This window comes from Cuculus canorus, chromosome Z (genome assembly GCF_017976375.1).
Source record: "Cuculus canorus isolate bCucCan1 chromosome Z, bCucCan1.pri, whole genome shotgun sequence".
NCBI classification, from domain to species: domain Eukaryota; kingdom Metazoa; phylum Chordata; class Aves; order Cuculiformes; family Cuculidae; genus Cuculus; species Cuculus canorus.
Genome location: NC_071441.1, coordinates 55605714 through 55628368, shown reverse-complemented (window position 1 = coordinate 55628368; position 22655 = coordinate 55605714). Strand labels below are relative to the sequence as shown.

Here is a 22655-nt window from a genome sequence, read left to right as displayed (position 1 = left end):
TGAGGAGCTATCACCTTTCCCAGAAGCAGTGAGTTTCTCCTCTGGTGGGCTGTGGCCTGTGAAGCAAACAGGCAGGTAGAGTTCGGCTGCCAGTGGCGTGTATGGCACAGAAGGATTTTGCCAACAAGCTATGCAGGTGACGGGATCCAAAGGAGCAGGTCTGAGTCTGTGAGCAAAACAGCCTCAGGTCTGGCGGGAGAGGTTGTCTTTGTCCCGCAGGAGCTGACAGCCAGCTGCGTGCGGGGAAGCACACATTCCCTAGTCCTTGCCTGGATCACGTTGTCACGAGCTGTAGCCTGGAGAAGAAGAGGCTGAGGGGAGACTTCATCGCTCTCTACAGCTCCTGGAGAGGAGGTTGTATTGAGGCAGGTGTTGGTCTCTTCTCCAAGTAACAAGGAACAGGATGAGATGAAATGGCCTCAAGTTGTGCCAGGGGAGGTTTAGAGTGAATATTAGGAAGTCTTCTTTACTGACAGAGTGGTGAAGCCCTGGCAGAGGCTGCCCAGGACGGTGGTGGAGTCTCCATCCCTGGAGAGGTTCAGAAAACATGTGGCTGTGGCGCTTGGGGATATGGTTTAGCAGGCACAACAGTGGTGGGCTGACAGTTGGACTGGATGAACTTACAGGTCTTTTTCAACATTAATGATCCTATGATCTATGATTCTAAGCTCTCACCTCTGAGCAGCTATGTTCTGAGACATCTTACACCACACACAGAGTGCATTTACTGAGTGAGTCCTGCACATGGCTGCACACCTCCAGCTGGAGCCAGTGGCCTGGGAAGGTGGTGACCAGGCAAGGCAACCCTGGAAAGGGTTTCTGCACATTTATAGGAAGGACTTTGAGTGTGCAGCCACAGAACTAAGGAAAGAGCTTATAGATGTTCTGTGCATTCCAGTGTATCCACGAAATCACACTTCTGTCAGCATTGTGTGTTTTGTTTTGTAAATAAATCCTCTCGGGGGGGTCTCTGTTTTGCTCATACTGGTGTCACTGGAGAAGCTGGCTGGGCATTCAGATGTTGGCTCTGCAAGTGGTGAGCTGCCTCTGCCGACATGGCAACCACAGCACACGCTCTCAAATGAGCAACAGCACCGTGTTCATCTGGATGAGCAGGGGAGGGCAGCAGGAAGGGGAAAAGGAAAACCCCTGCAGCCACTGTGCCACAAGATGAATGTGGAGACGTCATGCTGGAGAGCACATACTCCTGACACAAATCCTTACATGATCAGGGAGATAAGATGTCAGCTCTAATGATAACCTGGCTCAATAAAATAAAATAAACTTTCAAGCAATTATTAAAAAATAAAATGGATTCTGCTGGCATAATCTGACAACTTACTGACGGCAGGAGCAGACATGCATCACGATAAAGGAAAATCCCAGCAGTAGAGTACAGTCTCATTAGATAAGGTGATACCTCATACAGCACAGATGATTTGTGCCAGAGGAAAGTACTGTAAGTCCCTGGCCTCTGAGTTTGCTACAAAAAAGAGCAGCGCATTGTACACTCCAGCTCTCTCCAACCCTCTTGTTAAGGCTTCCATCAGATAGCAAAGGCTCTCATCTCCCAGGGCAATGGTGAGGAGAAAGCCCGACAGAGAACAGACCCCCTTCTTTCCCAACAGGGCCAGCACAGTGAACCACGGAGACCCAGTTAGGCTGTGCCCCGTTGTTACGTCATGCTGCTGCGTGAGGGTCAGAGCGCCTGAGCCTCTGCCTGCAGGCCATCTTCTTTCTAAACTCAGAACCTGGGGTGCTGCAAGCCCCCCCTGACCTGCGTGACAAAGCCTGCAGAGCACCTGCTGTGCAGCAGCAGCAGCGGGAATCCTGTTAGATATTATGGGACATTAAACTCTACTTTCGCTCCATCCATAGATGTGTTATCTTTACTCGTACAACTCTGTGCTCATTCCCAGAGATAATACACCGGTTTCACCCTGCATTTCCACACAAGTTCTCATCTGCTTCTGCTGTTTTCCCCCACCCCATACCTAGCTGTGCTCATTTTGTTATCATAAAGCAGATTCAGATCAGGTCTCCAGCATATTCAAATCTGGCTGTTAACAAGCAGAGTCTCTTCAGCACTGGGAGAAGCTTTACTCTGCCACCTCTGGCCTTTGGAAATCTCACAAAGCAGTTACTGAAGGCTCTGGGGTGGAAACTGTCAGCCCAAATCACTACCAAATACCTATAGCATCAGGTGCCAGCTTGAGGTGGGAATCCTCCTCCACCAATAAAACTTGGGCAGCCAACTCAACCCAGACCCTTGCTGTGGGGACAATATCAGAGCAGGGCTGTTCCGCAGTGTCTGCTCACGGAGCTGAATGGAGGGACCTACGGAGACGAATGCTGCTCCTGGAACTGCAAGTTGGATGGCTGGTTCCCCTTGGCTACCACGACCTCTCTCTTCTTTGGAACAGGTATGCACTGAGTAGAAACACAGACTGGGTCCCAGCAGCCTTCTCTGTGCCATGTCAGCCAGCAGAGAGAGAAGTGCTTAAGTGATGTCCGAGGAGAAGGAAGTGAAAGAGGCCAGAGCTCAAAAAACACTTCTGGTCAAGGACCAGGTTGAGCGAGCACAGCAAAACAGAATCTGGGAGCACTTGACACCCTGTATGGCAGTCCAGAAACCCACCATCTCCCAGCAATAGTGGTACAGGTCATCACCAACCCAACTTTAATGGCAGTGCACAAAGCTATGGCTAAAAGCAGGTTGATGTACTTCTCACCCCTCCTTGCTTACTCAGATCACCAGGGCCTTGGCTGGTGGATGATGATATTCTATAGCATCAGAACATTATAGCATGAGGTCTGCAACGCAGGTCTCCTCTGCCATCCACTAGTGCTGCATTTCTTGAGATTTGTGATCTCCACACCAAGTCAGGTGGAGTAACGAATCTCCTACTGAAAAGTCCAGTCTCCTGCTCCATGACGCAATGCAGCCTTCCCCTAACCTGCCTGAGTTGCCACCCACCAGTACCGAAGCCAGGCAGTGCATGGGGGCACTGCACAGGTGCTCCATGTTTGTGCTGCCTGTGTGTGTGGGACAGGTGCCCTACACAGGTGCTCCACGTGTGTGTTGTCTGTGTGCATGGCTCAGGTGCACTGCGCAGTGCCCCATGTGTGTGCCCGACCCATGTGTTGCCCATGCGTGTGGTGCATGGGCACTGCATGGGTGCCCCGAGGCTGTGCCATGTTTGTGGGCATGGCATGGCTGTACTGCAAACCTGCTCCATGCAGGTGCTGCCTGTGTGTGCAGCATGTGTGCGCTCCACAGGAGTGATGCCCATGCGCCGGGCACAGATGTGCTGCATAATAGCTCCATGTATGCGCTACCAGTGCGCGCTGCATGGGTGTGCTGCACATTGCTGCATGCACATCCAGAGAAGGGAAAAGGGCTGGTGAAGGCGCAGAAGAAGTCTTACAAGGAGCAGTTGAGGAAACTGGGGTTGTTTAGCCTTGAGGAGACTGAGGGGAGGTTTTATTGCTCTCTACAACTGAAAGGAGGTTGTGGAGAGGAGGGAGCTGGCCTTCTCCCAAGTGACTGAGGACAGGACAAGAGGGAATGGCCTCAAGCTGCCCCAGGGGAGGTTCAGGCTGGATATCAGGAAGAAATTTTTCACGGAAAGGCTCATGGGGCACTGGCAGAGGCTGCCCAGGGAGGTGGCTGAGTCACCATCCCTGGAGGTATTTAAAAGATGAGGAGACGAGGTGCTCAGGGACGTGGTTTAGTGGTAGATAGGAATGTCGGGACTCGATGATCTAAGCAGTCTTTTCCAACCTGGTGATTCTATGATTCTATGCATGCGCTGCCCCTGTGCGCTGCACATCGCTCCATGCGTGCACTGCACGGGTGCGCGACACAAGCGGTCCACGTGTGCGCTGCCCGTGTGCGCCTGCGCCTGTGCACTGCACGGGTGTAATCCGTATCGCTGCACGAGTGCCCTGCAAGTGCGCGGTGCCGCCCGCGCGCTCCCCCAGGCCCCGCCCTCCCGCTGCCGCCGCCGCCATGGCGGTGTTCGTGACGCGGCGGATCCCGGCCGAGGGGCTACGGGCGCTGTCGCAGGCGGGAGGGTGAGCGCGGCCCCAGGAACGCCGGGGGTAGCCGGGGACCGGGGGCGGGGACGCTGCGGGGCTCGGGGCAGCGGGGCAGCGGTGTTGGTGCTGGTGCCGATGTCGGTGACAGCCGGACGCTGCACGGGCGCCGTGTCCGGCTGCGGGACTCGGAGGAGCCGGTGCCGGTGCCGGTGTCGGTGACAGCCGGACACTCCGCAGGTGCCGTGTCCAGCTGTGGGACTCGGAGGAGCCGGTGCCGCGGGCGGAGCTGCTGGCGGGGGTTGCGGGGAAGCGCGGGCTGCTGTGCCTGCTCTCCGACCGCATCGACCGCGAGGTGCTGGATGCTGCTGGTGCGTGTGGGACGCGGGTCCCGCCAGCCCCATCCCTTCCCCCCCTATTCCTTGCCTGTCCCGCTACCATTCCCAGCTGTTTCTGCTACCATTCCCAGCCCATTCCCCTTGTGTTCCCATTCCATTCCTGTTGCTGGCCTATTTCCCTGTCCTATTCCCAGCCAGTTGCACCTCCCATCCTTCTCCCATTCCTGACCCATTTCCTTCCCATCCCAGTCCTGGCCCTTTCCCTTTCCATTCCCATTCCATTCGTCCCATCCAATGTTGGGTAGCCACATGCTGGTGGTGTCTTGCAGGGCCCAACCTGAAGGTGATCAGCACAATGTCCGTGGGATTTGACCACCTCGCCCTGGACGAAATCAAGCAGAGGTAACGCTTGCCTGGGCCTAGACAAGAGATGGTGGGGAAGGAAGGCGAAGCCAGAGCTTGTCACACTTCCAGCATGGCAGAGCTGCAGGGCTCTGCAACAGGGTACTGTCAGGTGCAGAGCGTGGGGCTGGACAGGGTTTGCAACCTGTGTGTCCCTCTTGCTAGGATCATCCCCAGCCCGACTGCAGTTGGAGGAGCCGTTAGATGCTCAGGCAAGAGTAGGATAACCCTACCCCAGCTGCTGCTGAGAAGAGCATCTGGAGGAAGGGCTGGGGAGACAGAAGGGCTGTCCTCTTGCACGTGGTGGTACAGATTCTAGAAGAGATGTAGCACAGCATCTTGTCCGGGAATGCTGAGGCATCACCCCATGTCTGGCAGTGCTGACCACCAGCCTGTGCCTGCCTTGCAGAGGGATCCGCGTGGGGTATACCCCCGACGTCCTGACTGATGCCACTGCAGAGCTTTCCGTGGCTTTGCTCCTGTCTGCGTGCCGCCGGCTGCCAGAGGCAGTGGAGCAGGTGAAGAGGTGAGTATGGCAGCTGGAGCATGGGCTGGCTTCTGAGCCTGCTTAACCCCAGGTTGTCAGTGCCAGGAGGGGACATCGAGGCCACCACAGATGCCTCAGGGAGGTCTGCCCAGAGCCCACAGACAGGCAGTCATTCCATGGCTGTTGTTAGAAGTGCCTGAATTAAACCAGTCCCAAGGCAGCTGTGGCTGGCGTTGCTGTGTATCCAGGGTCCAAGGAGATTCCTGCTGGAGACCACTGAGGTCATTTCAAGAAGGAGCCTCAGAGGGCCTGGCTGCCTACAGTGCTGCACTGTGGCGTGCTTGCCCAAGTACTGGGCTGGGCTTGAGCAGGCTCATGCCGCTGCTCTCTGATATCTGTTTCCATCTTGCTCTCTCTGCCAGTGGTGGCTGGACAACATGGAAGCCCTTGTGGATGTGTGGCTATGGTCTGTCTGATAGTACGGTGGGCATCATAGGACTGGGGAGAATAGGTAAGTGCAGGCCAGGAGCAAGACTGGCATGTCTACAGTGATTGCAGGGTGGGTTTGGAGGTTCAGACAAGGTGGTGTCCCTGGTACTTAGCTCTTAAAAACTATAGTAGCCACAAGGAGGGCTGGGTAGAGGCTCTGATCAGCAATCTTGAATCATCAGGCCTAAACCTTAAAGTTTAAAGCTTTCATATGCATTGACTATATCTGAATGCTACAGCAAACTGGACGTTGTCCTCTCAATTTTCAGTTAAACAAACACCCTGACAAAGTCCAAGGTGACGTGCCTGCTACCTGTTCAGCTGTGAACTCCACCAGCAGATGGCTGTTTCTTTCCTGACGTTTCAGTTTGCTCCCTAGGTTAGCTGCAGGTGTATCGTCCCTTTCTGCAGCTCCGTTTCTGCTCTTTGGGCATTTGTTGCTCCTCACGTGAGGAGCAGCAGAAGACATCCACCCCTTACACCATCCCTGCCATGCTCCAGACTTGAAAGCAGCCGAGCAGGAGCAATCTCACCACAGCAACTCATTAGCAAGAGATGTACTCAGTCACTCTGAGTGTGAGCTTTCCAAAGGATGCATCGCCTGGAGAGGCCTGATGGAGCCCATGGGCCGGCACGAATTTGTGTGGCATGCCTTGTGTCAGTACCATCGCAGCAGCTGGACCGTCTTCTCTCTCACTCCTAGGACAGGCAATCGCCCGCCGCCTGAAGCCATTTGGAGTCAAGAAGTTTTTGTACACTGGCAGTCGGCCAAAACCAGAGAGTGCAGCGGAGTTTGAAGCTGAGTTTGGTAAGAAAGGTGCCAGGAGCCGGGGTGATGGGTGACTGTTCGCCATGGAGTGCTGTGGCTGGGGTGGCTCTGGGATGAAGTCACCCTGCAGTGGGGGCTGGCAGACGGAGAGTGTGATCTGGGGGGTCTTGATGTTTCTTTGATGCAGCTGTGTGAACCGCTGTACAGGAATGACAGTCCCAAACAGTTGCCATGTGGCAGTTATGGAGGCAGGGAGGGAAAGCCATCGTCCTGCCTCCTTTGAGCCAGGCAGTTTCAGCCAGAAGGCTGGGCACACCTGGGGCCCAACTGACCATCACTGTACCTATGGACTGTGGCTGTTGCTGCTGCTTTTGCCTTTCATCTTTGCCCTTGTGTCTGTCCCTGTGCGATTTCCAGCTAGGGAAGAAAGTCAAACATAGGGGACAGAGAGGGCAAAGTAGTGGCTGCCCATGGGAGGAGGGGAAGAGTCCTATGAGCCATGCCCCATGGCATAGGTCCTGAGAAGACCCACAGCAAGGAGGGGACAGGCTGAGGCTGAGGCAGGTATGCACCGAGAGCAGACGTTGGTTGCTGGAAACAAAACATCAGCTTTAACCTCCTGCTATAAAATGAGTGTCACGTTCCAGCCGAGCTTTGGGTTATCTCTCGTCTGCTGCAACTATTGAGTGAGCCTGTTAGAGTCCCAAGATGTGCGTTGGGTGCTAATTATTCAATCCAAAGCCAGCACATTTCCAGTTGGTACTTCTTTGCACAGTCATTGGCAGAACTTGTCCTGCTCCTTGTGCTCTCCTCTCCTCTCGTCCAGGAGCAAAAGTGGCACGGGTCACTTTCTGTGGGTACCTTATAGAGGTATAGCTCGTATGAGCTGACATCTGGTATATGCTGACATCTGGTATGTGCTGCCGTCTGTAGCTGTTTAAACATGAAATACAGACCACAGCCTCCTCTCGGGCCCAAAGGCTGAAGCATCACTGTATTCCTCTGTGGTTTGAATTTAATTTAGATATGAAACGAAACTCTACAGAACTGTCTGTAGGAATGTGCATGGCTTCTCCTTGGTGTTTGCTGATCCTTGTGTCTCCTCATCCGTGGAGAAGGGTCAGTCGCATCTCTCCAGAGCAGCTCTCACTGGCACATTTTAGGGATAACAGGGTTGGTGAGCTGTATTGGTGAGATCTCCCAGCAGAGCTGTGACCTGTGTTTCTCCACTCAGTGCCACTCACGAGGCTGGCTGAAGAGTCGGACTTCATTGTGGTGACGTGTGCTTTGACTCCAGACACCCAGGGAATGTGCAACAAGGAATTTTTCAGCAGAATGAAGAAGACTGCTGTGTTCGTCAACACAAGCAGGTAATCACAACCCAGTCTCTTGCATGGATGCGGCTATCACCCTGCCAGTGGCCGATGGCTGTGGCTGCAAGGGGCATCTGGTGGTCTGTGGGATGTGCTTCCACTGGAATCCAGACAGTGTCTACAGCCTTTCTGGTTGCAACCGCCAGGACCATTTGCGCAGCATGTGGCAAACTCTCTCCAGCCCAGGATTTCTTGGGATCAAACTAAAGGCAAGATAAGTTATTCAGAGGGCTACAACCTCTGTCTGCTTCCCAGAGCTCCATGTTCCAGTCCAATGGGGTAGATGGATGGGTGACTGCTGGGTGGCAGGAGGATGAGGCTGAGGGATTATCCAGGCGAGGGCTTTGACGGCTAGAAGCCTTGTTCTGGGGATGGAGATGGCTGTAATGGGGCTCCTTAGCCAAGTCCAGGGAGAGCCTCCTGTTCCCTCTGCCTTCCTATGGAGTGCAGCAGTAGGGCAGAACCCATACAGCCCCACATGTAGCACCCACCCAGTCATCCGGGATGCCTTGAGCTGCCTGTGCCTCCCTCCACAGGTGTGCTGGGGTTGTCCTGTGCTCGGGCACCTGGTGTTTCTCCTTGCTGGTGGGCAGCCTGTGGCTGGAGCAGCTCATTGTGCTGGGGGAGTTCAGGTGCATCCCAAGAGGATCTGACCTCTACTTAGGCAGCCCTGGGGACTAGCTGCCACTGCCCAGGCTGTCCTACATGTCCTGTATCCTGACCGCACACCACTTTAAACCTATGGGACCCCTCAGCAGCAGCATGGGCCTCTCCCTCTGTGTTTGCCAGGGGTGCTGTGGTAAACCAGGAGGACCTGTACAACGCACTGGCCCAAGGACAGATTGCAGCAGCAGGTCTGGATGTCACAACACCAGAGCCGCTGCCCACTGACCATCCCCTGCTCTCTCTCAAGAACTGTGGTAAGTGGCCGGCCAGGCAGCCGGGTGTCTGCTCTGTTCTGGCAGCCTGTGCTTTGCGTGCCCATGGGTGGGAACCCTAGTGTAATGATTATTCCCCACCCTCTTTAGCCTGCCAGTGTGAACAAGTACTGAAATGTGGAAGGACAGGAAGGCCAAGTATATTTAAGCAGACTGTAGGTAGCCCTTGTACAATATGGGGGGGTGCTAGACGGGAAGATCTTGTTAACATGATGACAAGCATACTTTCATTCTTCAGAAAGCAGTTGGCTCATTTTTATAACAACTTCCTGATGGATCTCAATTTGATGGTGTGAAATTCCTGGAGGAGTCTGATCACAACAGGTGCCTGAATGAGAAACCAAACCCATGCTCAAACCCTGCCAGGCTCTACTATTCTGCAAGCTCCTGGGAGTATATTGTGCTAGAAAGTTGGGTGCTGAGTCTGCCTAGAGGAATCTCAGCCGGCCTCAGAAGCACTGCACCCACTGCAGGGCTCACTAGCTAGCTTATCTACTGTGAGCCCGCAATACTAGGTGCAGGTTCAGCACGTGTGCTCAGAACCACACCTTGTTTAAGTGCTGACCATGTTCTGCCATCCGCAGATGCCAGCAAGTGCTCACACTGTGGAATGAGCAGAGGTTTCTTTGCAGCCACATCCTGTGGGCAGCCTAAGGCAGCTTTCACCAGGGGAGTTGAGCCCGATGAGTCCAGGCAGCCTGTTTTCTGGATGGTAATGGGCAGGTGGGAAGGTGCTGGTCCCAGGACTGGTGCATGTCTTCTCAGGAGGAGGTTAGGCAGAATGAGGAAGGCCAGGTAGGAAGGGGCTTGCTTAGCTGCTTTTGTGGTTCAGCATGGCCAGGCTGCATTAAATGCAGTAAATGTCTGCAATCATCTTGTGCAATGGCAGGGTGCCTGCTCCCACCTGGCTGCTTGGCTTCGCCAGGGTGGCCAGCCCTGCTGAGAGCGGATGGCACACGCCAGGACAGAGTAGCTTCCTTCACACGGTCGAGCAACTCAGTGCTCAGGCTGCACCCCAAGCGTGAGGTCTGGTGGGGGGGAACATGTGTCTTTGCTTGGATGGGCAAAACACTAGAGCAGCTGGACAGGCAGCAGCAGGATGTGCTCTCTCCAAGAGGGAGGATTCGGGAGTAGAATCATAGAATCACTGAGGTTGGAAAAGACCTCTAAGCTCATACAGTCCAACCGTGAGCCCAGCACCACTGTACCTACTGAACTGTTTACCAAAGCGCCACATCTACACATTTTTTTAATCCCTTCAGGGATGGATACTCCACCCCTGCCCTGGGCTGCCTCTGGCAGGGCTTCACGTCTCTGTCAGTAAAGAAATATTTCCAAATATCTATTCTAAACCTACTCTGACACAACTCAAGGCCATTTCCTCTCATCCTATCCCCTGTCACTTGAGAGAAGAGCCCAGCACCCACCTCACCACAACCTCCTTTCAGGGAGCTGCAGAGAGCAGTGAGGTCTCCCCTCTGCCTCTTCTCCAGGCTAAATAGTAGGAGAAGTCTGTTCACAAAGAAACTGTGGAGACATCCATGAAAATTTGGAATGTCCCATGACTGAGTGTTCACTTCTGAAATACAGGTTCATAGCTGTTACTTTGATCACCTATGTGCTAAAAGCTATTTTATATTTGGTTTTGTGCGAAATGATGAAAGAAGAGACTTTCTGGAAATATTTTAAGGACTTCAGAGATTTCAGAGCTCTGGAACAACACCAAGCAAGATAAAAATAAATACATTGGTATATATTTTCACCAAAATGAGGCTTTGATGATTCTGAAACTATTCAGAGATTTCACTGAAAACTGCCAAATAGTTTCAGCAGCTGCCAGAACACGGCATAAGTAGAGGAGGAAGACGTGTTGACATTGCTGTCACAGTAAACAAGGAACCCAGGCTGGTTCTTTACTGTGGAGAAAGGACTTACATGGCCCCACAGCTGGAGGAGAACCTTCTCCCCATGGGACAGCAGCATGTCTGGTGTTTAGTTCTGCATTGCCTGTAGGTGATCGCTGTTATAAAACAGGGACTACAGTGCAGGCTTTTATGCAGACCTTGGGCAAGTACTCTCCACTACTGATGTTATGATGTTAATCTACCCCTAAAGGAGCTTTGGCTAAGCCATTTGCATTGCATAAAATGAGCCTTTTCACTTAAATGGGTAAAAACCCCCATCCTGATTGTACTGGATCAAGCCAGCTCTGTTCAACAGCAGTTGTTTGCCTCCGTGTGTGCCTTTCCGGTGCACTCAGCAGGCTGTGGACCACAATGTGTCATAGCAGTGTGAAGACTCTTGTTCCAGTGTGTGTTGGTTCATGCCTGTCGGAGAGCAGAACCTCCTAAAGCTGCGTGGCAATCAGGCAACAGCATGCAAATGTCACTGCATATGTGTCTGCTGCAGGGGTAGCATTTTACATCTGCCCTGCCCCCGAGTCCGTGCTGAAAGGTGAGCACCAAGCTTGAACATAGAAAGTGGACCCGGTCTTGGGTGACTGTCTTTGCCCTAGAGGACTTAAAAAATAGCTCAGTTAGCTGTTTATCAGATTCTTTTGCAAGTCCTCAGTGGCTGGTGGTTCTGTTTTACGCTCCATGTTTAATGTCCGCTTCAGATGGACTTGCGGCTGGTGCTGGGTGCACTGGAAGATCCCCAAAGGAGGCTGTGAGAGGTCAGCCAAGGCAAGAAAAGATAAAGTAACCCTCCTTCTCCTGTCCCCTGCAGTGGTTCTGCCGCACATCGGGAGTGCCACGTACGCCACGAGGAGCACCATGGCAGTGCTGGCGGCTGACAACCTGCTGGCCGGGCTGCGAGGGGAGCCCATGCCCCACGAGCTGGTGCTGTGACCGCCAGAGCCCTTGGTGTGACTTTGCCGTGGAGCAGCTTCACAGACCGGTCTAGGGCCTCCTCACCTCTGTAGCAGCGTGCCAGTGGTGCAAAAACTGCAGTGGAGCCATTAAAAAGGAGCAGTGGATGTGTCGTGTTCATTTCATTTGTGAATGCCCACAGGTGTGTGGCAGAGCATCCCGTGCTGTGAGTCCCATGGATGTGTGTTGCACTGCACTCAGCAGGCGATGGATGGGGTTTGGCCCCGATTCAGAAAACACTTGCGGTTTTGGGACTGTCATGTATGTGGCTAGCAAGTGTGTGTCGTGCCATGAGGGAGCTGCTGCTGCAGCATCTCTACTTGGAGCCTCTCCTGGGGCCACCATGAAAGCCAGGCAGTTCCATACTGAAGCTCCTAGCTGGGAGCCCGGACACAAGAAGCCTTAACTGCTCAGCTGGCACTGGCTCGCTGCTGCCCAGCTTGCTGCTGCCAGCCCACTGCTGAGCATGTGTGAGAAGGTCTTGTGGCATCAGTGACAAAGGGTGATGTTTCTGTTCTTCAGATGTCTAAAGAAAAGCCACAAAGGCTCATGTGGCTACCAGGCATCTCCAGCTCTGCCCTTTCTGTCTGTCACTGGTTCTGGGCATGGCTCTGTCATGGATCACAAACGGGATTTCACGCTAGGAAGTTCTACAGCCCTTCTGATTCCAGCACCAACTCCCCAGTTTGTTCTCTTCCCCAGACATGGAATGACACGCATTAGTGCAGAGGAAAACCTGAGTGGGTGCCAAGCGTCTGGCTGCCAGAAGAGGTGTGGAGGAGCACATTTCCAGCCCTCTGGAGTTTCCATCTCTCCTGCAGCAACTGTCCATCTTCTATAAACAGGGCTTTATAAACCCATCTCTCCTTGCCAGTCCTCTCAAATGATCTTCAGGTCCAGCTGTGGAAACAGTTTATGTGGCATGATTCTTGGATTGCTCCTGCTGCTTACCCTGTCATCCCCTTTAGCCATCCCCATGTTCCGGAAAAGGAGGCGGCAGAGGAAAAAAACAGCTTGGTTAAGTAGGGAGATCTTGAGAGATATAAAAAAGAAGAGGGATGTCTATGAGCTTTGGAAGAAGGGACAGGCGTCTTGGGTAGAACTGCAGAGAGGAAGTGAGATCATGCAGGGAAAAAATCAGAAGGGCTAAGGCCCAGCTAGAAATGGAATTGGCTAAGCCTGTGAAAGATAGTAAAAAATCTTTCTACAAATACGTTAACAAGAAAAGGAGGACTACGGAGAATATTCAGTCCCTATTGGATGTAGAAGGAACAACAGTGACAAGGGATGAAGACAAGGCTGAGGTACTTTAATGCCTTCTTTGCCTCAGTCTTTACTAGTAAGGGAGGTTGTTCCCCGTGTGTACAAACCCAGGAGTTAGAGGAGCAGAACGAGGCTCCCATGATCCAAGAGGAGGTGGTTAGAGACTTGCTTGCCCAGCTAGACACCCACAAGTCTATGGGGCTGGATGGGATCCACCCAAGAGTATTAAAGGAGCTGGCAGATGTCCTTTCCAAACCCCTTTCCATCATCTTCCAATGCTCCTGGCTGACTGGGGAAGTTCCACTGGACTGGAGGCTGGCTAATGTTGTGCCCATCTACAAGATGGGTTCATGAAACGCAGGTCTTGCCAAACTAACCTGATCACCTTCTATGACAAAGTGACTCAACTGCTGGATGAGGGAAAGCTGTGGATGTAGTCTTCTTGGACTTCAGTAAAGCCTTTGACACAGTTTCTCACAGCATTCTGCTGCAGAAACTGTCAGCCTCTGGCCTGGACAGGCGCACACTCCGCTGGGTTGAAAACTGGTTGGATGGCCGGGCCCAGAGAGTGGTGGTCAATGGAGTTAACTCCAGCTGGAGACTGGTTACAAGTGGGGTTCCTCAGGGATGGGTACTGGGTCCAGCCCTGTTCAATGTCTTTATCAATGACCTGGATGAAGGCATTGAGTGCACCCTCAGCAAGTTTGCAGATGACACTAAGCTGGGAGGAAGTGTGGATCTGCTGGAGGGTAGGCAGGCTCTGCAAAGGGATCCAAACAGGTTGGACCGCTGGGCTGAGACCAATGGCATGAGGTTTAACAAGGCCAAATGCCGGGTCCTGCACTTGGGGCACCACAACCCTATGCAGTGCTACAGACTAGGAGAAGTCTGGCTAGAAAGCTGCCTGGAGGAGAAGGACCTGGGGGTGTTGGTTGACAGTCAACTGAATGTGAGCCAGCAGTGTGCCCAGGTGGCCAAGAAGTTCAATGGCATCTTGGCTTGTATCAGAAATGGCGCGACCAGCAGGTCCAGGGAGGTTATTCTCCCTCTGTACTCGGCACTGGTGAGACGGCACCTTCAGTACTGTGTTCAGTTCTGGGCTCCTCACCACAAGAAGGATGTTGAGGCTCTGGAGCGTGTCCAGAGAAGAGCAACAAAGCTGGTGAGGGGGCTGGAGAACAAGTCTTATGAGGAGCGGCTGAGAGAGCTGGGGTTGTTTAGCCTGGAGAAGAGGAGGCTGAGGGGAGGTCTTATTGCTCTCTACAAATACCTGAAAGGAGGTTGTGGAGAGGAGGGAGCTGACCTCTTCTCCCAAGTGACAGGGGACAGAACAAGAGGGAATGGCCTCGAGCTGTGCCAGGGGAGGTTCAGTCTGGACATCACGAAAAAAATTTTCATGGAAAAGGTCATTGGTCACTGGAACAGACTGCCCAGAGAGGTGGTTGAGTCACCTTCCCTGGAGGTGTTTAAGGGACGGGTGGACGAGGTGCTGAGGGGCATGGTTTAGGGAGTGTTAAAAGGAATGTTTGGACTTGTTGACTCAGTGGGTCCCTTCTAACCTAGTGATTCTGTGATTCTATGTCCTGCTTAAGGGCAGCATGCCGTGACGGCATTGTTTGTTTACTTAAGGAAAAGAGAGAGGTGGCCGCGATGTTGCATTGCAGTGGCAGGAGGAATTTAACATGTTCAAAGCTTGTCAGAAATCCTGTTTGGAATGCGCACCTGTTGGATGTGATCCCCATTTTCCAGTTTCCCTAGGCAGTGTGCCTGCTGTAAGCCATCTGCAGCAAAGCCATGTGCAGTGAGTGTGCAGCACTGCAGCACCCAGCCCTGCAGCACCCAACCCTGCTCCTGAGTACAGGAGTAGCTAGGTCCTCACTCTTCAGTGAGGGGCTTGGCTGCAGGCTGGCGAAGTTTTTTTCCCAAGTATGACGAGGGAGTGATCCCCTTTCTCAGTGTTACCCTGCTTCTTCTGGGAGCTTGCTTGAAAGCAACCTCTCTCCTTGGTCCCCTGCAGCTGTCCTTCCCTCTTTGCTGTGAGCAAGCCCAGATCAGGGGTCTGCTCTTCCTCAGGTGGAAGCCCAACCTTTTGGGGCTCCAGGATTCTTCTCTCATTGGGAACCACAGTCTCAGCTTCACAGTCTAGACCAGTGGTTTTCTCACACTCTTGGGCAGCCAGCACAGGGAGCAGTTCTGAAAAGGTTACCACAGAGGTGACCAAAGGAAAACACCCAACTGGGATTTTCAGGATAAAAGGCAAGTATTAGATGTATGGGATTTAAAATCAATACATGTATATATAAACACTTAGCAAAGTGTGTTAAACCAGCACCGTCACGTTACTTCACTGGAGTTCTACCAGAGGCTTGTTTTGCAGTGCCAGCATTGTCAGGGCTGGACACCTCTGCGAATTGCAGACTTGTGTTCCACACACATGTGTGATGAGGAAGCCAATTCAATTTAACTTCTTGTGCTCTACCTCTGTGGGGTGGTGGGAAGCCTTGGTGAGTGCAGCCTGCTAAGGCTGACGTGGGGACAAGACCGGGGGCTGTCTGGTCCATCCCTGCCTAGCAGCTGCCAGGCTGCAGGTTAGAAGTCAGCCTTGCTGTGGTCCCATCCCTTCGTGCCGTCCTGGCACCTACAGCCGTGAGGTGGACGGGACAGCCGTGCCTGCTGCCTGCAGGAGTTGCTCACCGTGCCACAGCAGTGCTACCCACCCCAGCCAGCCCTGAATCATAGAATCACAGAATCATAGAATCACCAGGTTGGAAAAGACCTCTTGGATCATTGAGTCCAACCGTTCCTATCAAGGGAATAGGACTCTGCAGCACATGTGGAGGAGGCTCCCACTAGCCTCCTCCCTGCTCCACATCCTTGTGCTGGGGAATGTGGTGAAAAGCAGACCTAGACTCACCCAGTTCTTTGTGAGCTGTGGCTCTCAACTACCTATCCTCCTCTCCCAGCCTTGTCACTCTGTTCCCCAGGTTCCAGCATTCAGAGTAGTGTATGGACCTAGGGACAGCTGTTTCTAAGGCTGTGGCATAGAGGAGGAGGAGGTGAGTGACTGTTTCAATTTGCTTGACCCCAGGGGCATCTGTCCCACAGATACACACAAAGCACACCCAGAGTGTTTAGCCAGGACAGGTACTGAAAAGCTGCTGAGCAATGATGAGATTAGCCATCAGCAGAGCACCTGCATCGACCACGGGGCTGCTACTGCATCATCATTTCTGCTAGGTGCGTGGGGCAGGTGGGCATGAGCACCCTGCTTCCAGCCATGCAGGCTCCAGCGCTACCAGACCAGTGTCCTCAATCACCCCCGACCCAGCTTCTGCTGGAGCCTGGTACCCCCTAAACAGGTTCTTTCAGATGCCCCACAAGGAATGTTTGGTGCCTCGTACCAAGTCTACCTCTCTGTAAGCATCTGATGTTACATTGGATTTTGATATAGCAGAGTGACACAACAACAAAGTGCAGAGCAGTGCAAGGACAGTGCTGCAACCGCAATACACAGTGCTCTTGCAGTAGAAATGTGGTGTCCATCACCAGTCTGTGGATGTTCCACTGACACTATGTAGGGCATTCCCAGCCTCTGGGAGAGAGCACATGGGCTAGAGGCAGCTCAAGGCTGCTGCTCCTCTCATGGCTCTTTTTGCCATCGTTCAGTCAGTGCTTGCAGTCTGTTTTGGGCTGAGCCAGGGGACCCTCCCATGGAGCTCTTCTGGACATGTCCAGGGTGAGTGGTGGCAGAAGCAGCCAACTCTCCCAGCTGACAGGCAAGGGCCCTGTCCCTTTGAAACCGGATCAGCTCCGCTGCCTCTGTGGCTACGCATGCACCTTTGCCTTCTGGGGCTCACAGACTTGGCCCTGGCAGACAGCGTCTGGGCTTGTGCAAGGGTGAGCTCAGCACGTGCCCCATGCATGTCCCTGTCCCCAGCACTGATGTGACGCTGCAGCTGTGTCACACCCCGAGGGAGACAGAGTAGGACTAAGAACTGCATTTAAACATTTAGTTTATTACCTATAATGTTAAAATTCTAAGTCAAGAATATAGGCTTAAGTCTAGACCAATATTAGCATCCTATAAGGATTTGTGAGGGGCTATACGACCTGTACAGAGTTCAGTCACAAAGTCTTTTTAGATGTTTCCACAAGGTTGCTGCAGGTGAAGTTTTGCAGATGCTCCGGTGCTCGGAGGGATTAGATCCATGATGTTATGTTGATGTTGGTGGGGGTCTCAGACCAGCTGAGAGGGAGCTGCAATTATGATCTGCTCTTCTCATCCTCTTATAGTCCCTTCTGGAGTGACAACATCTGGGCTATCAGTCAGCCCTGCTCCCTGTCTTCTTTACCTTTAGCCAGTGGCGCCACTGGTAAGGGACGCAGTGGGTTGCTTTGGCCCCCTGCCAGTGCAACCTCCAGCGATGTGTAGGGATCTGAAAAACTCCAGAGTCATACATCAAGCCATTTCCAACACACAAAACTCATGTTTTCCACATCCGTAAGTCATCCAAGTACAACATATATTGGTTTCTATTCATAAATCTTATTAATACTCCTGTTTTCAGGATCACCTCTGATTCTTTGTTCTGTGGCTATGGTGTAACTCTGCATACCTGTATTGATATGTGAGAGGGGGTGACCAGGGGCCAGTTTGGTCATCCCGATAGGCAAATGGGTGGTGGACACGTAATGGCAAGCTCATTCCTTGCTGCACATGTGGGCTTTGATGTGGTCGCTGATGTGGAGTGGCCACCAGACCTTCGTCTTGCTCCTCTCCATCCTGTGGCTCAGCAAAGCAGCCTTTCTTCAGCAGCTTCAAGAATGGGACGGATATGTCAAACCAGCCAGATGCCCCTGGGTTGAATGCATGTCTGTCCTGCTCCTGCCTGAGGTCTGCCCAGTCCCAGCAAACGCTGCAAGGCAGGGTGCAGCTCCCGCTTCCTTGGCTCCAGCCATCCCTGCTGTGTTTGTTCTCCCAGGAGCAGTGCCCTCACTGACCTGAACACCTCTCTGCATCCAGCCCAGAGGGACGTCGCAGGAACAAGGTCTGAGCACCACGGGCAGCCCTCTCCTCCCCACCTGGCCAGCACTGACTGAGCAAAGTGTCAGATGCTGCAGATGGCCTGGGACCCTCAGCTGGTACAAACTCTGCACACACCGGCTGGCACCTCCCTGCCCTGGCTGTGCCTGGAGATGCTGCACACCTGTCCAGCACCCACGCTCCTGGGGTGGAAGGAGCCTTCCTCACGTGGTCCAAAGACTTCCACCACACTGAGCACCTTGGTGAGAGCCGCTCATGCCCATGGAAACTGCACTGAAAAAAAGTGAGAAGTAACATGAAGCCTTGGCTGCTGGACAAACCAGGGACGGGTGCTTTTTTGAAATCATAGAATAGTTTGGGCTGGAAGGGAGCTTAAAGATCATGTAGTTCCAACCCCTCTGCCATGAGCAGGGACATATACCACTAGAAATGATACCACAGAGGAATGGGGAGAGGAGGCTGCAAGAGCCACAGGGAAAGCATCTCACTGGCAGCGCAGGAGCTTGCTCCTAGTGCTCCCAGCAGCACTGCCAGCAGCTCCTCTGCACCAAGCTCCAGGCATGGGACATTGGCATCCACAAGCCAGGAGAAGCCTTGCAGCCCCTCCTGGAGGCCCAACAGTGCCCCATGCACCTCACCACTTCCCTCCCAGTGCGCTGGGCACAAGGCAAGTGGCGGGCACTGCCAGAGAAGGCAGAGCCTGGAGACAGTGAGCCATGGGCTGCAGCTGGACTGACAGAGAAGAGCCTCTGGAGCAAAGCCCAGGATGGTGATCTGCCACAACGTGCCTGAACCACTCAATTCAGTGTTTGTTATTGTGCAGCACAGGATGGTCTCTGGCAAGGGTGAGAGGAAATGTGTGAGTCCGCGCCTCCAAGAGCCGCAGCGTGCTGCATTCTCCAACTCACATCCTGTATAAAAGCTGAGCAGGGTGCTGCATGATAATCCAAAACATTTCTTAAGAGATGAGAGGACAGCAGCTGGCAGCATCCCCAGTCTGGTGCAGGGGGGAGCAGAGAGACACAGAGAAAAGCCTGTGCTTGGGAACTGAAGTCCATCCAGTACACTCCATACTTCTCTTTCTGTCACAAAGCCATTCATGCTGAATTCTCTGCTTGAATTTCTCTGGATGTTAATTGAACCATACTGTGATAGCAATAATAGTTATTGGAAGACGTTCACTAATTAGTTATTGATGCTGGCTACTTAACGGAAGACCTTTGCTTCATGCCTCAGTGAGCAGCTGACATGTTTATCAATACATTTTGATTCACAAGCACTGATGATCGCTGTACGCTTGCCCATCACATCCCGAAACTGTTTGGGAAGTTCCTAATGAGACCTCTGCTGACCAAGGAAAGGGTTTTTTAGCTCTGGTGTGAACAGGAAGGGAGTCCTGAGTACATTAACTGGCTGGAAAGTTTCCAATTGACGTAACAGAAACCAGAAGGATTTACCTCGGTGTGGAAACCTTGGCTGTGTTGCATAGGCACACATCCACCAGGTCGGTTTGCCAGTCTGTGTGGTTTTTTAGTTTGACACTGAAGATTTTGGCAGTGGTGAAGTTACTGTAATGCAGAAGAATGTTGACTAAATATCTAAGAGGTTATTGTGATGCCTAATATTGCAAGAAATAGTAAAGTCCAAATGAACTGGTCTCTGTGCACTGGTATTTGATTCCCTGAGTGCATTAAGAAATAGACAGGAGGTTGTAAATAAGGCTGCCAGAGCTGCCGAAGCTGCTGTCACGCCTTGCAATTCTCTAAGAACAATACCTTCTACAGCTGTGGAACATTTTGCTCTGCCAGCAGAAACCATCCATATGCCCTTACTGAAAAGACTTTTTTCAGAAGTACTTAAGGCCTGTGAATTGTAAAATGTTAACCTTCTCTATCTGCCCTGCTTGGAGGAACCTGTCAGTTTTTAGGCATATCTGAGCGTGGCTGGTCAGAGCTGAGCCTGCCAACCGCAAAGCACAGAAAAGCCTTTCAGAGTCTCTGGCCAAGGCCAAATGCCTCTGAACAGGATTTCTTGCTTAGCGAGCTCTGGGCACACACCATGCCAACAACCACGAGTCAAAGCTTTGTGCCACCAGCAGCTACACAGCCCGTCAATGCGGCAAGCTGCAGGGGCTCCAGATCACTGCATCAGCATCTTACCACAAGGAATTCAGCAGGCAGCGGTGACAGTGGATTATGGATTTTACAGATGTCACGTAGTTATTATTCCAGTAACCACGATAATAATCACTTACAAAGTACATTTTCTACCAGGAATAAAATTGTTACTGACTAAAGCACAGGTTTTCACCATCAGTCCTTGACAAGAACAAGTGTTTCTTTATGTTAAAGGGTAACAATCACTTCGCAGATGTCTTCTGAGTGGCATCTTTTGGTGGTTCTTTGGCTGACAGTGGTGGTGCAAACAAGGAGACTTGCACTCACCTGCTATGAGAGAAGCAGCATTTCTTCATTCCCCATGTGCTCACAGCCGAAGGAGCCTGCAGCACAGAGGGAAGAGGCACAGGAAAGCCGTCCTTCTGGACAGGCGGCTGGTGGCTGTGGAGGTGGGTGTCACACCTGCTTTTTTCAGCCACCAGCATTGTTCAGCCCCCTGGAAATAAGCAGCAAAGGTGGCAACTGCCACAGAAGCGAGAGCATCCACTGCAGCCATTTCACACTCAAAGCACAAACTGTTGTTCCACCAGCCATTCCCAGGGGTCCTGAACAGGGGAATCCTGCTGCGGGCTGGGGGTGTTTCACAAGCAAGAGATTCCCATGGGCTGACCTAGTCAGACTACAGTGGAACCTGCTGGAAGCCACCGATGCACATGACCTGCAGGGGCCATCCGCAGGGACAACCAGCAGAGGACAGAGCGCGCAGCCAAGCCTCTGCACAAGTTTTCCAAAGGGAAGCTTTCCCACAGACTTTCCACAACTGTTTTCTCTGGCAGGAACAGCAAGCCTTTAAAAGTGATTCCACAGAGAAATGCGAGGCCTCAGCTGAGAACACACATCAACAAACACAGAGACACAGATGCAGCACTGATGTACAGCTCCCGCCACTGACATCTGACATCCGTTCAGTTGTTCCTTCTTACAGGGAGCTGAAAATTAAGAAAAAATAAGAGTGCAACACAGCCTGTAAATTACAGACTACTGCTTTTATGCTTTTTCACTAGCTGTTTAACTACCTTGATGTCTGTTCAAGACATGAATTACACTATCATATCACACAATCTAGCACTAATACATTTTATTAATCAAGTCACCAAGGCAGGTATCTTGTGCTGCAGACCTTGTGCTTCAGGTGCTGTCACAAAAAACCAATCATGCCATGACCCAGCTACTCCCTCTTGCTCCCTTGCAAGCACCAGCACCTCTGCAGGCACAACGTGAACCCTTCAGGAAACGGATACAGCTGCAAAAAAGGTCAGTAATCTCCATGCATAAGTGGGGATGCTCCCAGAATCCCCAGGCTTCCCAGCCTTCATGTGATGAAGGAGATGCAGCCAACACACCCCTTCCCAGCATGGCTGCAGCAGAAGTAAGAATCCCTGCAAACGGGTCAGCCAGCAGCACAGCATCCTAGTGACCCATGTGAAACATTTAATGGCACCTCCAGAGCAGGAGGACAGCCCACCACGCCAAGGCCATGGTTGTAGGAGGCACCAAACCACCCTGAGCCCAATCAAAACCCCTAGGGCCAACTCCAGCCACAGTGCTGGTGCAGACAAGCTCACACGGTCCCAATAGGACAGTGCAGTCCTTCCAGAGTTTATCCTGGCTCAAATACAGACCCACTTCTTGTTGATGAGACACAGCATGCATGACCTCTCACCACCAAGAAAGCCCTGGTGTGCAGCAGGAACCCAGCCACAGGCAGCACTACGTGGCCTCATGTGACAAAGGTGCTGACATGAGGATTGTCTGGCACTGCCAGATGATCCAGGAGCACAGGGAGACCCGCCAGCTAACAAGCATTACTTGTTCAGTCAGTCCATGACATTGGCAGACACCAAGATAGCGTAAACAAGTAAATCAAGCCAGAGGCAGTGGCACAGAAGGCAGGGTTTATTTTCAGATGTTCGATAATGCTAACATACCAATGTCTTCACACAAGATCTCTCTGCAGCGCTTGTGAAGCTGAATTCTGAACAAAGTTGGGGTGATACCCTTGTTGACCACATCACCAGGCTCTGAAATGAGATGCTCTCCTACAGCAGGCACAGCTGAGTGGAGACACCACTCTAAGATATTGATTCGTTCTGGAAAACTGGAAAGCAACCAGCCAGCTACAGTGTGAGCAGTCGTCCCCCAGAGGCACCAGGTGTCAATGAAAAATGGAATTTAAAGTTGTTGCTTCCAAAAATGCTCCAAGTTGAATTTTTTCTTAAAGAAAGAAGGCAGAATTCCTCCTGCACAAGGTCTGATATTTCACAATGACACCAAAATATGCATAAAACCAGATAAAAAGTACAATTAAATATGTTTATCTGCTCATATCACTTCTTAACTACTCTGATCTCCTTACTCAAAGAAATGCTTTATTCCTATGTGTTGTAAGAATTCAAGGAATTGAGAAGAACTATAGGAAACAGCTAGGAAATTTAAAAAAACACCACCTTATTTTTAAAACAAAACA

At 52.1% G+C, this 22655-nt stretch overlaps 1 protein-coding gene across 3 annotated transcripts; it reads left to right on the top strand.

Annotated features, from left to right (window-relative positions):
* The first annotated feature begins 3921 nt into the window (after positions 1 to 3921).
* On the top strand, positions 3922 to 22546 carry GRHPR (glyoxylate and hydroxypyruvate reductase). 3 transcript variants are annotated; one of them, XM_054055386.1, is made up of 9 exons: positions 3923 to 4077; positions 4279 to 4409; positions 4706 to 4778; positions 5188 to 5304; positions 5688 to 5776; positions 6458 to 6562; positions 7758 to 7893; positions 8686 to 8816; positions 17950 to 22546. In XM_054055386.1, exons 1-9 carry the CDS (start codon positions 4013 to 4015, stop codon positions 17970 to 17972), a joined length of 870 nt encoding a protein of 289 aa, XP_053911361.1. In that variant the 5' UTR covers positions 3923 to 4012; the 3' UTR covers positions 17973 to 22546. The 3 variants fall into 3 exon arrangements, with proteins under 3 accessions (XP_053911362.1, XP_053911361.1, XP_053911360.1); XM_054055385.1 differs by lacking the exon at positions 17950 to 22546 and adding an exon at positions 11562 to 11829; XM_054055387.1 differs by lacking the exon at positions 8686 to 8816 and having other exon boundaries at positions 3922 to 4077.
* Positions 22547 to 22655: the final 109 nt, after the last annotated feature.

What these genes read in the sequence shown, in the direction of transcription:
- GRHPR (XM_054055385.1), top strand. Translation starts at nt 4,013, where the DNA reads ATGGCGGTGTTCGTGACGCGGCGGATCCCGGCCGAGGGGCTACGGGCG. An exon ending in GCGCTGTCGCAGGCGGGAGG is followed by an intron (nt 4,078 to 4,278) that starts GTGAGCGCGGCC and finishes GACACTCCGCAG; the next exon opens with GTGCCGTGTCCAGCTGTGGG. An exon ending in CTGGACGAAATCAAGCAGAG is followed by an intron (nt 4,779 to 5,187) that starts GTAACGCTTGCC and finishes CCTGCCTTGCAG; the next exon opens with AGGGATCCGCGTGGGGTATA.